The following is a 20,299-nucleotide window of genomic DNA, read 5'->3' as shown; positions in this document are numbered from 1 at the left end:
CTGATAACTGACAGATTGAAGAGTGGAATACTGTAACCTCGTAGAAAATCTTTGTGTTTATTTGTGAAAGCAATTTTCTAAGAAGCTCCTAGGACTACATATAGAGTTGAAGCTATGGGAGTATGCTGCAAGTAAATCACTTTTCTAGGTGGTTAGGCTGTTATAGCTGGGATTCACATCACCCCAAAATTAGGAACATAGTCTGTGGTGATCATTTGTGTTCTTCTCATAGACAGCAAAAAGAGAGATCCTCAGAGATTGATTCATCTTCGGTGTCAAAGATTCCCTGCCAGATGGCTCCATAGATATGCTCTCCAGATAGTTCAGAAAGCTGAATTCTTCCCTCAGTAAACACACTCCTTAAAACAGAAAATAACCTGCTCCTGCAGGACCAAATTGTGCTCATTTCTCCTCTTCGCATGAAAACTACAAACCTAATGTGAGGTCCATTTGTACTACTGCGATATTTGGATTTCACCTACCTTTTCAGTTTATCCTGTCTCACATTAAAAGGCTGCTATGAATATTACCATTGCCTATATTAAATAAAAATAGACACAGTAAGAAAGATATCATCTATGAATCATAGACTTTGCAAAATGCGAATATGGTAGGAGTTGTTTTCAGTACTTGTTCATGAGCCCATATACCCGAGTCCATACAAGCTGCCCATTTTGTATATCCATTTTGTGATACCAGAGAGTTAAGCTGCAAGAAACCCAAGCGCTGGCTTATCCCACTTGAATCAAAAGGAGCTGTATCTTCTAAGGCAATAATTACATTGAATCTGTTTATTAAATTATTTTATCTTTATGGTTGGGTTTCTTATCAGTTTAACATATTTCAGTTCCAGTATCTTCAATTTCTTTGTGCTGGAGACAATTGGCAGGGTACAAAGAGCAAGCAATGCATTTTCACAGATTAAACAGAGAAAGCACAATGAATCACTGCTTTATTCAGTCTTTTTTGGTTGTTTTTTTTTTTGAAGGAGAGACAAGAAAGACGTTGATTTAAAGAGTAAAGCAATTGGATCTTCAAGTTTTGATCTCACATATGGAAACATAAAAGCTCAAGAGAACAGAAAATTCACCAGAATTGATCCAGTGTGACAACGAACTGCAAAACTTTTGAGAAGTCTTGCAAAATAAAAACTAAGCCCCCCAAAATTCCAGCCTATCAAATTTAATAATGTCTCCTTTTTGGGGGGGCAAATGAAGGAGAAAGTGAAAAAGACAAAAAAGGGGTTCAATTTTTTTTTGTTTGTTTTTGTGACTTTTTTGTTTGTTTGCTATTTTATTCAGGTTAAAAAGAAATTCGGCAAAAAAGATTAAATTTACATAAGAAACTTCCTCAGTTATTACAGCTCTGTAGTTGCAGTTCACTTACCTTAACCTCCAGTAAACGGTCCTTATTTGTTTAAATCTTTTTGATTTTTTAAATGGGGTTGGATCAGATACGTGAATAAGGAGAATCAGTCCAGTTTCTATGATAGAATGCCTTAGTCTCTGCTTTGCTGTGCTGGCAATTGATGACCTTCAAGATGTCCTACAACAGCACAACATCTGTTTCCCGCACTCTTCATGAAGAAGAAGGAACTAATTCAGTTGTGTAGAACAACAAAACAATTACAAATTAAGACATGAGCTTTCCAACAAGCTTTTTGTATCCTTTAGAAAAATAAATTAACAAAAAAAAAAAAGAGAGAAAATCAATAATAACAAAGTCTCCACAAAAAGAAAGCAAAACTAAAATAGCATAGGGTACTCTGCATTAAGGAGGAAATTGTAAATTCTCAAGGTGAGAAATACTTTTTTTTCTGGTTTTGTATTGAACAAATGCAATTGAACAAACCAGAACACTTTTGGCTGCAACTGAGGATGGTACTGAAGAGTAGACCTGGCTGTTTTCCTCTTGGCTGCTGGGCCAAACACTTCAAATACTTCAAAGTATTGAAGTGACAGATGATAGCTTTGCTGTCAGGAATACACCAAGATTATATTTGTTATTTTCCTGGGTTTATAACTTTGTTTTCACTTTTGAAATCCAAGACTTTACCTCTCTTTGGTGCAGTAAATATGGAGGGTGGTTACTAAAGTCTGATACGCTGTGAAGACCAGATTTTACAAAAATGAGATACTTTGCTAGTCCTGCGGTCACTATTCATGGCTTGTGAAAACAGAGCCTCTGTGAACAGTTGTAACCTAAGATTAGTTGGGTAATCACTGGCTGTCAGCAGAGGGAAGACATGAAGCTATTGAGGGGCTCCAGGGGAGGACCACAAAAATGGTCAGAGGAATGGAATGCCTTCCTATGAGAAAAGACTGAGAGACCTGGGGTTGTTCACCCAGGAGAAGAGAAGGATCTGGAGAGACATTATTGCTGCTTTTCACTTCTTTAAAGGGGTCTATGAGAAAGAGAGGGAGAGACTCTTTAGCAGGGCCTATTGTGATAGGACGAAGAGTGATGTTTTAAACTAAAAGAGGGGAGATTGAGGCTGGGTGTGAGAAAAAAAATCTTCACAATGAGGGGGGTAAAATACTAGCACAGGTTGCTCAGAGGGGTGGTGGATGTGTCATCCCTGGAGACATTCAAGGCCAGGCTGGATTTGGTTCTGGGCAACCAGATCTTGTTGAAGATGCATATGATGTGACATGGACAGTGGGATTGAGTGCGCCCTCAGCAAGTTTGCCGATGACACCAAGCTGTGTGGTTCAGTTGATACGCTGGAGGGAAGGAATGCCACCCAGAGGGACCTTGACACGCTTGTGAGGTGGGCTGATGCCAACCTCATGAAGTTTAACCATGCCAAGTGCAAGGTCCTACACCTGGGTCGGAGCAATCCCAGGCACAGCTACAGGCTGGGCAGAGAAGAGATTCAGAGCAGCCCTGCAGAGAAGGACTTGGGGGTGCTGGTCGATGAGAAAATGAACATGAGCCGGCAGTGTGAGCTCGCAGACCAGCAAGCCAACCGTATCCTGGGCTGCATCAAAAGGAGTGTGACCAGAAGGTTGAAGGAGGTGATCCTGCCCCTTTATTCTGCTCTCGTGAGACCTCACTTGGAGTATTGTGTGCAGTTGTGGTGTCCTCAACACAAAAAGGACATGGAACTGTTGGAACAAGTCCAGAGCAGGGCCACAAGGCTGATCAGGGGACTGGAGCACCTCCTGTATGAAGACAGGCTGAGAAAGTTGGGTCTGTTCAGCCCGGAGAAGAGAAGGCTGCATGGAGACCTCATAGCAGCCTTCCAGTATCTGAAGGGGGCATAAAAGGATGCTGAAGAGGGAGTCTTTGCTAGGGACAAACAATGAAAGGACAAGGGGTAATGGGTACAAATTGGAGCACAAGAGGTTCCACTTAAACCTGAGAAGAAACTTCTTCTCAGTGGGTGACACGGAACAGGCTCCCCAGGGAGGTTGTGGAATCTCCTTCTTGGAGACATTCAAACCCGCCTGGACACGTTCCTGTGTAACCTTATAGGTGTTCCTGCTCCGGCAGGGGGATTGGACTAGATGATCTTTTGAGGTCCCTTCCAATCTCTAACCTACTGTGATACTGTGTGACTGTAATGATAGGACAAGGGGTAATGGGTTCAAACTTAAACAGGGGAAGTTTAGATTGGATATAAGGAAGAAGTTCTTTACTGTAAGGATGGTGAGGCACTGAAATGGGTAGCTCAAGGAGGTTTTGAATGCTCCAACCCTGGCAGTGTTCAAGGCCAGGTTGGACGAAGCCTTGAGTGACATGGTTTAGTGTGAAGTGTCCTTGCCCATGGCAGGGGGGGGTGGAGCTAGATGATCTTAAGGTCCTTTCCAAGCCTAACTATTCTATAATTCTATGCTCCTGCCCTTTGCAGGGGGGTTGGACAGAATGACCTTTGAAGGTCCCTTCCAACCCAAACTTTTCTGTGATTCTATGATTTTGGGGACTACTGCTGCTACGTGTGTGCCTCCAGGGAAACACCCCACTCCAGGCAGATACTAAAGTATCCAAGACAAGGAGCACCAGCAAAAAACCTGCCACCCCCAGAGATAAGGTCAATAACAAGCACTGTGCCAAAGAGGAAGCAAAAGTGCAAAATGGTTCTGGCAATGAAATTGATTCTTATTCATCTGAGAAACAGAGTGGTTACTCTTACCATATTAGAATAGGAAAACATACATTTTTTTATTCTTTAAGTAATGCAGTGGGGTACTAAACGTTGACAAAGCAGAAAACTTGGACCATTGGCTCTAGACTATTGACGAATGAGGTTGTTAAACTGATGTTTTCAATGTAGGATTCTGGGTAAGTCCTTTGAGATATGGTGAATGTCCAAAAGATTGAACAGAGAAGACAGTAAACAAATTTTTCAATATTTACGAGGGATAATGTGCTGAAAATGTAACTATAGCTCTGTCAATTTAATGCTTACCCAGGGCAAAATCTCAGGAAGCCAAAATAGGATGTGCTCAATAAAGAATTAAGGATGAACAGCCTAATTAATACCAGACCTCTTGGTCTACTGAAAGACAAAACTTTAAAGACAAATCAGTTGCATTTTGGTGGGATTACTAGCCTGACAAAATGTGCTTTTGTTAAAATAGCAAAGTTAAATGAGGCCATATATCTTTCTCGTAAAAAAAAAACCACCAAAAAAAAAAACCCTATTCAAACTTCAAATTCAAGATAAGCAAATAAAAAAATTAGTAGAGGTATTAAAAAAAATAAATGGAAATGATCTTTCAAAAATAATATTTTGGGTAGGCTTTTCTCATCCAAATGTAGTTCAGGGGAGTTCATGGATGGGGAGGGAAGGCAAGCTTGTGGTTGGCATTGACTGAATGAGAGATAAAGATAGCTTCTAGAGAGAGGCTCAAGCAGCAGGAAAATCTGGGCTTTCCTTCTTTTAATTAAAGAACTAGGTGCAAAGATCAAACAGCTAGGAACAGGGAATGTAGCCTGTAAGTGAAATAAAAACTGATTTAATGTTGGTAAGAAAAAAAAACCACCCTTTTTTAATGAGAGCAGACTGGAAAGAGTTCAGATGGGATCCCTAGAATAGTTTGAAATTTAGAAAGACTTTAATGAGAGATTGGAGAAGGCCAAGTGAATTTTCTCTCATCTTCAAGTTTGCATTTCTACCCAGTTACAACAAATGCTCCCCCTCTACTAACAGTATCAGTATCTGCTGAGTGCCTGCCCATGGTCACAGGGACTGAGATGACTCCTTTAAGGCCAGGACAAGAGAAGGCATTTATTCCAGGTAACATGAGACACTTACAGGTTCCTCCTCCACAACTGAGGGAGTAAAATGAGCAGTTCAGACTTCAGATGCACTTAAGATAGCATTAAGGGTCCTGCAGAGCTATCTATAGTTGCATAGGGGAGCAAGCAGAGAGGAGGGCAATCATCAGCAGAGCTCAAGAGGGCCAAGACTGGCTGTTGCTAACAAGAAAGAAGAGTGAAGACAAAGGATCAACTCTAAAATTTAGTCAAAAAGAAATAATCTGAGGTATAAATAATTTCTTAAAAAAATATTGAAAAGTGTAGAAATATTGTAAACAAGCTGCAAAATTAAGAAAAAAAAAGAGGATGGAAAGCAATTAAAGTTAATTGGAGCACAAAAATTTTGGTTTATGTCTGCAGGATGAAGCAACAACTCTTTGGCTGTGAGCTGAGAGTGGAAAATGCAGGCTGGAGATAGAAGAAAATGAAAATAACTATGGACATTGGGAGACCATGGCAGGACAGGTGAGGTTCACAAGCATCTCTGGAGGTCATATAGTTCAATCTCCCTGCTCAGAGCAGGGTCACCTATAGCAGGTTGCTCACTACTGTCCAGTTTAGTTTTGAATATCTTCAAGGATGGGACTCAGCCAGCCTCTCTGTGCAGCCTGTGCCAGTGCCTCATAACCCTCACAGTACAAAAAAAAAAAGGGGTTGTGTGTTTAGGCAGAATTTTCTGCATTGTAACTTCTGTCCATTGCTTCTTGTCCTCTCAGTGGGCACCAAGAAGAGACTGGCTCCGTCTCCTTTACTCCCCCTCTTCCAGTATTTACCCACATGGATAAGATTCTTCTGAGTCATATTCTCCAGGCTCAACAGGCACAGCTCTCTCAGTCTGTCCTCCTACCAAAGATGATCTAGTCCCTTCATCTTCTTGCCCTGTTTCTGAACTCTCTCCAACATGTTCGCATCTCGTACTGGGGAACCCAGCACTGGATCCAGCAATTCAGATATGTTTCACCAGTGCTAAGTAGAGGGGAAGGATCACCTCTCTCCTCACCATTGGCAATGCTCTTCCCAGTGCCACCCATACCAAGATAGGAAAGGATGGGACAAGCAGGGGAGTAGGGGACATAAAAATGAGTCAGGAAAACACATCTACCTCTCAGGAGAGAGAAATGACTGCAAAAGAAGAAAGTTAAGGTGAAGCAACAAATAGCAATAGTATTTTTTCTATTCTTTCTGCGATAAGATAAGCAGTTTGTTGATGAAGGAGGAAAGAGTGCCAAGGAAAAATCCATGGATTACAGTCACCCAATTCAATTCAGCTGGTGAAGTAGAGCAATTTAACAGGACAGGGAGCATGACTGAGGGGAAAGGAGGAGGAATGCTTAACAGAGGGAACCAAAGTTATTTCTGCCAGGAGCAGGACTAGAGAAAACAAATACATGGAAGTGTAAGGGAGTGAGTGCAGTATATGAGGAAGGTGTTAGGAAAGACTACAAAGGGAATAAGAGTCATGGCATGGGCCACAATAGAAACATTCAGCTCTTGGGCTAGATAAAACCACATGCCTTCTCACTTCACATGAGTTTCTATTCTTTTGCATAAAACAGAAGGCCTTAACAGCCTAGATGATGAGAGCTAACCTAAAGAGCCCAGTAGCTAAGATATTCTCTAACACAGGAGACTGGGATTTGGATTTCTTGAACCAGAGGTGTGCAGTGAACTTAGGTGAGTACCTTAAAATATAAGTTATGTATTTGGGTCCCTTTCTAGACTTTCTAGCTAGTAATATTCTGCCTCAGTGTCTGAGTAGTGCAGCACATACCAAAAAGAAGATACACTTACACAGAATATTACCGTATCTAAGGCTTTCTGTAAATCTGATGTATTTTTAAGAATAAAAGCTGACACCAATGCAAATTGAATAAAGTTGTCCAAATATACAAATATTGAAACAAAATAAAGAGATCCAAGTACATAAAACTTTTTAATTTACCAGGTAAGTGGTTAAGAAAATTCAGTAAAAGCTACCTGAAAATTGTCAAGTTTGAACTAGGAGTCAGGCAGACATTTTTAAAAGCAGGGATAGTTAAGCCATTGGAACTTTTAGATACATAATAGAGTATACAATCTTGTAAGTAAGTCCCTACATTAATATTGCGTTTCTTCATTGGAAGGTAGTTTCTGATTTAGGCAGACTATACAATCTAAACGTAGGAATCTTGATGTCAAGTTATATTGGAATTCGGAATAGCTGATTATAATGCTTTAGTCAGTTTGTTAAAACAATTTTATCTCAGCAATGAAAAAGCAAAGGGGTTTTCTTTCATAACTTCCAGCCCCATACCACTCTCTGTTGGAAGATTTGTTTTTGAAATGGCAAGGAGATCATCAGTGCAGATTATATTGAGAAAACAACAATTTTCAAAACAATAAAAACCCCCTCCATTTACTGTTATATAGTAAGAACATCTGCTTTTATGCCACTGCATACTAGGTAATTATTTTGGTTGGTGTAAATTATAACTAGAGGAACCCATTTTATTTGAAAATCTTTCTCAGAGTTTTACTCTAACAGGTAGATAGCAAACATACTGAAATATTGTTTCCTAAGTCTTGATAGCCATGAAACCATTTTCCCAGTCTATCACCAATTCATTTCATTATAGCCCCTTTAAAGAGATGTCAAGCCTTCAAGCTTAAATTTTTGCAGGATGTGTGTGTGGGGAAGTGGTAATTCTGAGATACTGGAAGCTTTTCAACAGGGTAAGGACAGCATTTCCCAGACATCCTGCTAACATCAATTTGTAGATGCTATAACTTCTTATCATCTCTGTTGCAGGCCTTGGCTCTCAAACACACTTCCTGGGCCACTGTTCATATAGATTTGTTTGTTCTGTTCAGAAAGATAGGAAAGGAAAAATTCAGATGCTTTGCCATTAAAAAGGGCTGGAATAGTTAATGTCTAAAATAGTTTGGAGAGAGCATTTCAAATAACAGATTGAAATGCTGGATAAGTGGAAGCACTTTGAAGATTATGATCAAGCTTCATCTTTGAAGACAACTAGATGAAAGTAGACAAGCTTAATGGAAGAAGTTATTCAGGGTGACTTGCCATTACTGTTCCTGAATGTGGAAGCAGCAGATTAACAAGTTGCTGTTTTCTGGTTATTACGTGGGGTGTTGTGGTTTTTTTTATTGTTTGTTTGTTTGTTTTATTTTGTTTTTTATATAGAAACAGCAACATGATCACACTCAATTTTAACTTGTCGGTGACCATTGTGACTTCCCCCCCCGCTCAGCCTTTGTCAGCAGGGTCTAGGGTTATCGTACATCAAGTGCGGACAAGCTGCAGGTTCTCTACTTCAAAAAGGCCACCTGCAAGTCTTAGTCTCATTAGAATACAACACAAGGATCTGATTAAAGCAAAGAAATTTCCTTTAAAATATATGTGCGTGCATGTACATATATCCCACTCTGCAGATGTTTAGCCCAGCCCTGATAACTGCTGAAGGAGGCTGGGTGAGGGAGTCCTTGGAGGGAGATGTGAATTTCATTTTCAAAGCAGCAATCTGCTAGCACAGCCAAGTACCACCTGCAATACAGTGCCATTGCGTAGGTACGTAAATGTCTTCCCATAGATTTTTCCTAGTGTCAGATACTCTAAAAATGGGTAAACCACAGAGCATTACAAAGATATCCAGTATTTCCTATTAACATCAGTTAGCTAGTAGAATAAATTATTTGAGCAGTTCTTTGAGGGAAAAAGAGCTCAGGGCAACTGCAGAAAGTCCCAGAGGCAAAAGGAAACATAGCAACAATCATGGTTCAAAAGAAATTTTCCTGTGATCAATCATAAAGTTTCCATATTGCAAATGTTATGGAAAAATATTGTGTCATGCCTTCACACTGAAAAAATCTGCTCAGGAAACCTTTAACTTTGCCTAAGATATACTTGTAAATGCTGCAACTAATCTCATCTGCGTGGTTGTAACATGTTGTGTGGATCCTTCATTTCCATTAGAAATATCTTGGTCATGCATCTGACTTTTGGAAATCATTAAAATGTTGTCTCCTGCAGAAACGGAGATATAAATTAAATTCCATTAGATTAGAGGGACAAAGAAAAGTAAGAAACTAAAGCTAACCTTGGAGTAGCTTTCTCCCCTCATCTAACAGAAGTTACAAAGGTAAAACAGGCAAAGTGAAAAACTGGTATATCGTATCACAGCAGATGTGAGAGAAATCAAATAAATTTCAGTGTTATTTCAAGTTTTATTTCTTTCATGAGTTGTGTTTAAGAGCACATTTAAAAGATCCTGTCTACAATACACACATTTACTCTTGAGTATCTGCTGTTGAATACAATGGTAAAACAATATCACAAAATCTCCAAAAACACAAAACAAAAAACCCACTTCTTCTCCTATCCCAAAAGAAAACCTTCTACCTGCTTCTTTAGTTTGAGTCTCTGAGACAGTTTTGGCTGGATATAGAGCAGTAAGTAAACACAGATATTACTGCAGCTTCTGCAGCCACTAATGTTTGCTTTTTCTGAGATCCCAAAGGCTGGGATAATTACATTCTGAAAGAGGCAAAACAATTTATATAAATCCCCACACACACATTCTCTTATTAAAAATTAAACAGGACTCCCGTAATCAGCCGCGTCAAATATGCGCGAAGAATGACAGCTAGAAAGCAGTCTATGCAGATTGCTCATGAAGTGGGTGTGAAGATGAAGTCAGGGTAAGAAAAAAAATCACAGTGATAAAAGAGCACTTTCTTGGAGCTTTTACAAGGTCATTTGGTCCAGGCCAGAGAAAAGTGTGCATTTCCCAATACCCTGTAACAAGAGGGAGAAAATAGAATTAAAAATTATCTTTTGCAGCAAAACCAAAAATTAAAGTCAGCTTCTCTAGGATGAAGTCCACTGGAAAATAAAGTCTCCTTTTTCATCCAACAGGTTTTAGCTTTTAATTATGTAAAGCCTTCATGAAGGGATTTCTACTTTTTTGTAAATTTAATTCACAAAATGTCTTAATTGTCTGCAGACATACTAATAACTTTGAAAAACATATTTGTAGCAAGCTGAAATGTATTTTTGAAACAACAGTTATACAACACTTAAAAAAGTACACACATCCATAATTCTCGTACAGTTCATATGCAAATACATTATTGGTATCGTATATATTGTGAAAAAAACCCTAAGAATGCCTGATTTGAATTCCTCCAGCTGCCCACAGTTCACAAAACCTAATAGTATTGTGGGCTGAAAAAGACGGCCATTTCTTCCCCCATGGAGAACTGCCTCTATCTGTTCGTTGTCATATCTTTAATAAATTTTCATTAATTTTTAAGAACAATTTTACTCCTGATAAAACTGAAAAGACAACTCATGAGAAGCCAATAATATTATTTAGATACCATCTTCAGAATACAAACCTGCTGCAAAAATACTAAAATAACTGTTGAAGCAGAAAATCAGGAAGAAAGTCACAGAATACCTTAATCTGTGGGAGAAGGGTTGAAAACAAAGGCCTTTCTTAGGTTTGATTTTTTTTAAATTCCTCTTTATAAAATCCTAGCTCTCAAAAAAAAAAAAAAAAAGTTATGTCAAAGCCATCTCCTAAGGCAAGAATAATATGTGTCAGTGCCTGAACTTGCTTTCAAAGTCTCCAAGCCTAGAAGCAAGGGCTCTGCAAAAATCTTTATACCAGAACTGAGAATCAGGGTAAGGAATCCCTTTCAGAAAATAACAAAGGTGCAGCAAAACTTAAGAAAAGGTAATTTGAAAACAGAGGTCCTGATTTCTCTGGTTGAATAGTGATTTTCTACCATCAGCATTCACTGATACGAATAGCCTTTTTGCCAATAGGAAATAGCATGAAGAATGCGGCACACAAGAGAGTCAAACTTTCACTTAAGAAAGTCCACTGAAAGCTTGCAGAATTGCCTCCTGCTTTTCCAGCCACATTCCTCAGCTGCCCAGGTTTATCCACTCACAGTCCACAATACAGAGAACATGGCTGTATTGCAGTTTTAGCCTAAATATCAAAGCATCCCTAACATGCTTTCCATGCCACGAGCACTTCCTCTGACTTGAAATACATGTTCTGCAGTTCTGTATGAAAGAAGGTCTTTCAAAATAGGTATGTGCCATTGCATGGCCCCAAACACAGAGGTGGAAAGCATTTATTTTAAGATCCCTTCTCTTGTTACTTGAAAATTAAACTGGGTAAGCTGTCATAATAAAATGCCAAATATGAAGCTAAATTAGCACCAGCATCAGTACTAAAACCTATGAACACTAAGACAATGAACACTCTTACTTTTCTCCTCCTTTATTCCAAGTAGTTTGGGCTCCTGGATAAAGAAAAACAAATGCATTAATACAGTACAATGTACAGTACAATCAGGTATTTATGCAAGGAACTATGGTTATCCAGTGGTGTGGCGCTTTCTTGGTAGGACAAGGGGTAATGGGTTAAAACTTAAACAGGGGAAGTTTAGATTAGATATAAGGAGGAAATTCTTTCCTGTTAGGGTGGTGAGGCACTGGAATAGGTTTCCCAGGGAGGCTGTGAATGCTCCATCCCTGGCAGTATTCAAGGCCAGGTTGGACAAGGCCTTGGGTAATATGGTTTAGAGCGAGGTGTCCCTGCCGTGGCAGGGGGGTTGGTCCTTTCCAACCCTAACTATTCTATGATTCTATGATTATTTGGCACCCTTTCCTGTCTTTTGAAACTCCACTTAAAATAACAAGTAAGCCCTTCTGCAAGATTCTGGTTCTAGTAATAAATATTTCTTTGATTTGAGCTCAATATGAATAGCATGATGTATCGATTCAGGAGATAAACTTATCTTGGTTTTGCTGGTAAAAAAATCAATCTAGAAATGTTCTAAATATCTTCAGATGCCTCAATCCTTTCTTGTTCTCACAAAATTTGAAAGAGTGAAAAGTTTCCACCATTCTTCTCTGGATTCTACCAATCTCTTTTAGGATAGGATTTTCAAAAGAAAGAGTGATTGAACTCAAAGTCAAGCCAGGCAGTACATATCTGCATATGCTGTTTGAGTGCTTTGTCAGAGGGAACTCATTAAACTTAGCTATGGCATGCTTGCACCTACTCCTCTGAGGTCCCTATATTGATGCTGATACTTCTGTGAGTAGTGTATTTACTGCTATCCTTCTGCCAGGAAAGACAAGCACATTACTCTCAGTTGAAAACCCCAAACCAACAAGTTCTAGGAAAAAAAATAATAACCTTTTCAACTCAGATTGTACACAGACTAACCAGGTTAAAGCTAAGTTAGCAAACCACATTCTTTATTAAAACAAACATGACCGTTGCAGATTACACTTTGAAACTTTTTCATATAAATATTCTATTCCCAATATGCCCATGTAAAGTAAAAGATTTGTGTTGGGAAACCAGCATTTTCAGTGCCACTTTATCCATCTAAAACTTCATTAATGTCTGCATTAAAGATTGGTTGTGTATGGAAAATTGTTGTGCGCATCCTGTCCTTGTAATTTCAGGGATCTTTGAGCTATGGCTCTTTGCTGTGCAGTAGCTGACTTCATGACATGCTCCCTCTCAAAACGGTAGCAAACAGCATAAATCAAGTGCTGGCTGAGGCTCCAAGGAAACATTCTCATGGATCATGCTACAAGAACTAAACCAAGTGTAACCCACAAACCATGTTTATTTTAAATAGTTTTATCCATAAATCATGTTTCCTCAAAACAGATTTACCCAGCATCCATTGAGTTCCTATTCTGCACATGAGAAAGGAAAAGAACAGGGTTTTCTCTCACACTGCACCTGTGTATTCAGGGCACAGTTGCTTCACTCAACAGGTATCTAGAATTATGCATCCACTGAAAGAATCAGCATTCAAAAGAACATTTCTCATTCTTATGCATCACACCAGGTGTAATGGAGACATGAAAGGAGAACATGTAATATGTCATCTTGCCTACTAGATTCTGGGTTTACAATAACTCAGAGTTTCAACAAGACAACTAGTATTTCATTAGAGTAGGAAAATAAATTTGATATGTTCACCATGTGACCTCTTCTCATTAATATAATAAGCAAAAGGTTCCCTGACAGTGCTCCATTTTCACACAAAAAATAAGCAAGGGCTCTGTTATAGGCTTGCCATGCATCAGCACTGGGTCTTTACAAGTCCCTGCATTCCTGAACATGGGCAAATCTCTTGAGGGAATTAATATAAAAATGTGCAACTGTTTTAAAGTTATTATTTTGTAAAAATTGAAGTGTTTTAACATTTAAATGAAACTGATAATTTGTGCTACTAAGGTGAACAGATACTATTCCAGTCACAGGTCCCAGTTGAGCAAGGGTTAAATCTTACTGATTAAACTTTGGTGTCAAAATGACAACTGTTACTTTATTACCCTCATATCCCCTCATATCCTAAAAGGTTTATCCTTATGTTAGAGACCACGGCACTGCAAAAGACATCAAAACTTTCTTGATAGCATACAAGACTTAATGTTCCCTCAAGGGTGCAATATCTTACAGACAGAAGTGGAGATTTATTAATTTGTCTTCCCATTAAAAAAGGAAACCACACAAACCACCCAGACGGTGCCCTGGCATTTATAATCAAAAAGGGAGAAAAGATTATTTTCACAAAGATCCTTCTGGAAATGACAGCTTACAAATATTCCTAATAAAACACAAGATGTCTGGAGGGCAGATGAATTACTGAATTTCCTATCGATCAGGGGAAAATTAGGCAATGCAATTCCTCTCCTCCACCCCACCCAGACACACACAATATATTTTCCTTCCCCCCTCCTCTCCATGTCCCATTCTGTGTCCCCTAGCCCCCAGGAAAACAGAACAGAGCTGCAGCTGCTTTGGAGCTGTGCCCATGCCAATCGACCAGAGGGCTGCAGCTGAACAATGCACAGAGCGCCCAGGTCCTTCCATCACCCCTCAGAGTAGGGCACTGATTTGGAGCTTCTCCGCTGCCAGCACTGAAACATAATCACTTTTGAGACTTATACTCCCTTTCAAATTTGGCTAAGGTTGGCCAGCAGGTTGAAAACCTTATTACATGCAGACAGACAGCATGATCATACAAGCTTAATTTACTGAGGAAATCAGTCTAATACATATAATAGTGAAAAATACAGCAGGTATATTGACGACATGGTGCCATGTTTCTGTTCTGTGTGAAGCTGTTGTGACTGCAAAGAGTTCAAACAGGAAAAAAAAAGAGAAGCGGGAAAGAAAACAAATATTTCTTTTTCAGTGCCACTGCACAGACAGAGCAGGCTCAAAAATTACCTGCAGGTCTTAACTTTGGAAATATTTTTAATTTCTTTTAATCTTTGTTTATAGCCTGACCTGCTACAGTTAGCTTTCTTGTAATGTAAATGCCACTCTGCAGACTACAGGACTTGCAAGCCCGACCTGGAGTTCAGGTATTTTTGCTTAAAATCCCAAGGGAAGGGAGAAGAATCTTCGTATAATCAAAGACAGTGAGGTTGCAGCCTCTAGCCTATCTTTTGAGAGTTACTTTTCTTTCTTGCTTTTGTTACAAATACCCCTTTTTAATTCCTTTCCATGATGACATATTCTTTCATGGCTTATTCTTTCCCTGCTTTGCTTAGTCTTCAAATCTCACATCACAGCATAAAGGAAAAATGGATAATCAAGCATTACCCAACAGAAGGTAGGCTCCTTGGGAGCCATTAAGTAAACATCAGAGTAGAACATTTATCATTTCTACACACTGGGTTTTATTGCATTTATGTTGATGCAGTCCTTGACAATGTATATTTAAAAAACAAAACAAAACAAAACAAAATGCATAAATCGGCTGCATATGCCACAGAGTTGTCTTGTTAAAACTGCGCTGGGCTGACTGCACATGTTTGGTGGTACTAACACCCACTCTGTGGAAGATGACATATGGCACCTGGCTAAAGGTAAACCTCCTCCCTTTCTGCAGACAATGGCAATGGTTTTTAGTTGTGAGAGCAGGCATTCTGATGGAGATGCTAGAGTTTACATATTGGGAATCCCAGCTGTGACACACGTTTTCTTTTGAGTTTATCAGGAAACAGTTTACAAATTGGGACAAAGGACACAACATGAAATAAAAACACTAATTTCTGCCCTTGCTGCCTTTGTTAACCCTTCATCAGACTTTACCTTTTGCTGCTTACAAGGCATCACTTAGCTCCTTCCTACCCTGAAGTCTAATTCTGCTATCCACACATGTGCTATCCTTCAGAAGATGATTCAGGCCTGCTATACAGAGTGATCTCTTACATTCTTTTACTAGCCTGGATATTTGTAGTCTGGCTTCCAACAGCTCCTGGATTGCCTGGCATGTGATACAGGCTTTACCAGTAAAGCCTCTGACCCAACTGGTTCTCCAAGCAGATGCCAGCAGACCTTATAGGAGGTTGAGCTGGCAGATTCTGCCTCCTCTTAGCAAGGACAAGAGAACCTGTCCAAGATGCCTGAGCACTCTGGAATGGCCCAGGACTTCCCCAAAGCTTGTAGTGATGAAGACACTCCTTTTCCACTTCTACTATATGGAAAACTCCAGCAGCAAGAATATTTGCTTCTTAATCATGCCTTGACTTCATATGTTCTTGAACCCAAGTATTCCTGGCATTCATCTACCAATATACAGTCCTACTAATCCAATTCAAACTTTTCTGGTTTATCAGCTAAACATCTTCACACTGGAAATAGATTTTCTTAGATTCTCATCCTTTTGCTGCTCAGTCTTTGTAAATCTTTCATTTCTGCACTAGGATCCTCCCCGCAATTGAATTTCAATCTAATGGAAATTTCCATAATGCAAATACTACATAGTTTTGTTTTTAACACTGAAAAGTGCAATTCTAAATAACAGTCACAATAATGCCTCATTAGGACAGCTGAAAAAATAGCGGATTGTTTAATAGGCTACAGTCAAGATAACTTTTCTTCAAAGAATCTTTACAAATACTATGTACTTTAAATTGATGCAGTTGGGTCTTCTATGTCACAGTTTTATACAGATAAAAAATGAACAGCTTTACCTTTCATGTGACATTTTCCCCTTCAATTTCAATATCACAGTAAAATATTTACAGCATTTCCAAATATGTTTCATTTTAAAACTTTTCAAAAATCCCTTACCATTTCAGCACCCTTGTTCTGAACTTAAGGAAGTACCTTAGATGCAGTTCCTTGCAGTAAGTACCTTGCATGCAAAACATGTTAAAGTGAGCTCTGCTGCAAGAGAACCTCCCTCCTTCTATTTGAACAGCTTGTATTTAAGAAAGAATTTCTTCTTAAAAGCTATTGTAGACTGACAGCCATGATGGTGAGTTCTGTCAGACAGGATAAAATCACACAGACACGTAATAGTATCTGAGGAAAAAATCAACTTTTAAACAATTTCATTGCTTTCATGTTCTGCACCCAAAATCTTACCCATCCACTGTTACTGCATTAGTCCAGGCTCCCAGAATGTTCAGGCTGGTGGATGTTAGTAGGTTGTGTTTTGTTCTGGAGTCGATCCAGGAAAGCATTATTTACCCTTAAAATACAACAAAAAATGAATAATGATTGAAAGCATCTGAGGAGTTCAGAAACTTGGAATTCAGTGGTTTTGCTTATTCTCAGTTCAATATCTACCTTCCTATGTTTTTCAAGCCTGTGCTGCAAAACCATGGACAGGCATGAGATAGGGTGGATTTCATTTTCAGTTCACTGGATGCTTCCTTATCCTGTGATCAGTCCTTTGTCATTAAAAGGCATGACTTGGCTGCTGTGAGAAATGCACCAAAATTCTCCATAGAAAGACAACTTGCATACCACCACCCACCTCATGAGGAAGATTAGCTCTTTCGACAATTCACCCTAGGTAGACTTTCAGTGTTCAGTACAGAAGAGTTTCTAGAAATACTGCTTTCCTAATGCAAATGAAAAAACCCACTTCAGCTTGTTCTAACAAACACAATTCGTGTAGCTGACAACTTTTCCTACCATCCAGGTCTGAAATCCACTCTAGCATTTTCTTGTACCGCTCTATCAACCCAGAAAGCATGCACCAATGCAAATACACTTTTCCTCAATCTGTTTTGAATATTTTCAAACCTTCTGAAAACTATGCCTTTTTTCCTCCTCTATTAATGCTTAGGATTGACACACATGCTTAGACATGACTGTTGTTTCAATGTTTTACAATGCTGTTGTAAGGATGATGGAAAATGCAAGATACTGGATTATTTCTATCTAGGGACATGAGATGGACTGAATCGAAAATCCTTCATTAACTTCTACGGTAATTATCTCGATATCCTTGCCAGAGAAAAAAGAAAAAAAAGAAATTAAAATGGCATGAAGAGTGGTTGCCTACAAAAGTAATATTTTTTTTTTAGGTTTCCCTAATGATATAAAAAAGGAAACAAATGGTGATTTTATTTTTGAGCCTGGGCATTGTTTCTTTCTGCCAGCCAAAAACAAAGCTGAGAATACATCTGTGCTTCAAGATAATGGAAAGTCAGGTAAGTGACAGACGTGCAAGATTAGAACCACTGAGCACAGAGAGGGCATGGCAGTGGGGCATAGCCGGGGGCACAAAGCAGTACAGTTGCAGAAGGCCTTGAGGCACTGCAGCTTCCATCTGTATCAACATCAAATCCCACACTTAGCTCTGCCTGTTACTCTTGGTGGCAGTCAGCCACAAAATGTGGCATGGAGAAAGCGGCCCATTTTAAACCAAGGTAAAAATAAATAAACAAACACATAGATAAATAAATACTTCCCCAGCTGAAGCCACTGTACTAGTAGTTACCCATGAAACTATTGACAGTTTCTACTCTATGCAATATTAGACACTGATAGGATAAATAAAGTCAAAATGGCACTAAGGCTCATACTGCATTACAGTGAGCAGTTTTAATGATAGATATTATTGGCTCATTTGAAGGCAAAGTTAAGCCAGAGCTGAGGTCTGGGATCCTTATTGTAATTGTCTTCTAACACACGAATGCTTGCAATCTTGAGACACTTTCCAGATAGGAATTCAATTAAAGTGTGCTCTGCATTTTTGCATCATACCTCCTTTGTTCATCTTGACGTGCTCTCATCCTGTCTTCCTCTTCCTGCTTTTGTTTAAATTCCATTAATTCAGCCTGGGAATGATAAAAGTGAAACAAACAAACAACAAACTTACTCTTAATTAACATACCTATGTTGCAAACCCAATTAATTCGACATGGTGCTAACTTCAGCTAGAGCCACTTGTCATTCCCAGAACTTTTCTCAACAGCATTTTATTTAAGTGACAGCACTATGTTAAAAACCTAGCTAACTTTTCTGTTCTGCATTGCACAGCATGAGTTTTGTTTGTGTGTTAAAAACTGGGAATTAACAGGATTCAGACATTTACAGTACTACATTTAAAGGGGTAAGATAGACACAAGCCTGCTTCCCTTGCCCCAGCCCACATATTTGCATTTCCCTGTGGGTCCAAGGGGGAAGACAGCCAACATCATCTAGCAGGAGCAGACACAGCTGTCATGCCTGTAGGGTATGAAGGAGACATACCCTTCACCTCCTGCCTCCATGGAACACAAGGAGAAGATGGGAATAGGAGTGCGTCAACTCCAGCTCTCTGGGGATCTCCAAAGAGTGAGGAAATGGCAAATAGTACCTGAGCTGTGACAATGGTATGAGGCTCAACAAGGCTCAGTGCCGTGTCCTGCTCTTGGGCCACAACACCCCCATGCAACACTACAGGTTTGGGGAAGAATGGCTGGAAAGCTGCCCAGTGGAAAAGGACGTGGGGATGCTGACCATGAGCCATGCTGAACATGAGCCAGTTTGTGCCCAGGCAGCTAAAAAGGGCAACAGCATCCTGACTTGTATCAGCAACAGTGTGGCCAGCTGGGCCAGGGCAGTGATCATCCCCCTGTACTGGCACTGGTGAGGCTGCACCTCTAATCCTGTGCTCAGCTCTGGGCCCCTCACCACAAGAGAGGCATTGAGGTGCTGGAGCTGGTCCAGAAAAGGGCAATGGAGCTGGTGAAGGGTCTGGAGAACAAGTGTGATGAGGAATGGTTGAGGGAACTGGGGTTGTTTAGTCTGGAGAAAAGGAGGTTCAGGGGGACCTTATTGCTCTCTGCAACTACCTGAAAGTAGGATGGAGTGAGGGGGGGTTGGTCTCCCGAGTAACAGGTGATAGGACAAGAGTTAACAGCCTCAAGCTGCGCCATGGGAGGTTCAGATTGAAATTAGTAAAAATTTCTTCACTGAGAGGGCGCTCAGACATTGGAACAGTCTGCCAGGGAAGTGGTGGAGTCACTGTCCCTGGAAGTGTTCAAAACCTGTGTAGACATGGTTTAGTGGTGGACTTGGCAGTTCTGGCGCAATGGTTGGACTTGATGGTCTTTAAGCTCATTTCCAAACTAGCTGATTCTATGATTCTACGATTCTGTTGGGTTGGTGAAACAGCGTGCAAACTCCCAGCATTGCAGCAGCCTGGCATTCTTACATTACCTAATATTAAGGTATACAAAAAACGTCAAAGATAATTCTTTTCAGAGGAGTTTCCTTATGCAATTTTAGTCAGAACTGCAAAGTAAGGTCGTACAGCTTATATGATTCTGCTTTGCATGTGTGCTTGTTTGTCTGGCTCTTCCTCTCTGCAGTGCACCCAAGAACTGAAAGTGCAGATTTTTCTGTGAAGAAAATTTGGCTTGCAGGGTGAGAGGGAAGGGATAGCAACAGATCCATCTTTCATATTTTCCATAGCAACTGAGCAGCAGTAGGAATAGAAACTAAAATAAAATTATGCGGTTAGAGAAAAGCTTCAATAACTGAATGGAACCACAAAAGTTAAAAAAAAAAAATAAAAATCAATTCAAGTTCCATTAAATAAAAACTATGCAATAGATGTATGAAGAAAATCAATATCTGTGAATGTGTTGTGTATCAGTGTTTGTCTAGCCCCCTAAAAGGAGAAACAGGATTAAGAAATAAAAAAGCCAACCTTAATTTTCACTGTTTTAAATAACTATTCAACCTGAAAA

The 20,299-nt window shown here is 39.6% G+C and overlaps 2 protein-coding genes across 4 annotated transcripts in view; one reads left to right on the top strand and one right to left on the bottom strand.

The window, feature by feature from the left end:
• The window catches only part of AKAP11 (A-kinase anchoring protein 11), a 430,499-nt gene that overhangs the window by 261,636 nt on the left and 148,564 nt on the right, over positions 1 to 20,299 (top strand). The window lies entirely within an intron of this gene.
• EPSTI1 (epithelial stromal interaction 1) overlaps positions 1,260 to 20,299 on the bottom strand; it is a 59,948-nt gene continuing 40,908 nt past the window's right edge. For 2 of the 3 annotated variants that reach the window (XM_061374119.1, XM_061374121.1), the window contains 4 exons: positions 18,327 to 18,400; positions 16,695 to 16,800; positions 11,547 to 11,580; positions 8,416 to 9,286 (listed from right to left, as the gene is read on the bottom strand). In XM_061374119.1, coding sequence (XP_061230103.1) covers positions 16,713 to 16,800; positions 18,327 to 18,400 — 162 coding nt within the window. In that variant the 3' untranslated portion in view covers positions 8,416 to 9,286; positions 11,547 to 11,580; positions 16,695 to 16,712. Of the gene's footprint in view, positions 1,668 to 8,415; positions 9,287 to 11,546; positions 11,581 to 16,694; positions 16,801 to 18,326; positions 18,401 to 20,299 lie in introns of those variants that run through there. The other variant, XM_061374120.1, reaches the window with a different exon arrangement.

This window comes from Neopsephotus bourkii, unplaced genomic scaffold (genome assembly GCF_033783945.1).
Source record: "Neopsephotus bourkii isolate Nb327-2 ecotype Australia unplaced genomic scaffold, CSIRO-AGI_Nbou_v1 NB_1637, whole genome shotgun sequence".
NCBI classification, from domain to species: Eukaryota; Metazoa; Chordata; class Aves; order Psittaciformes; family Psittacidae; genus Neopsephotus; species Neopsephotus bourkii.
This window is presented reverse-complemented; position numbering and strand designations above follow the sequence as displayed.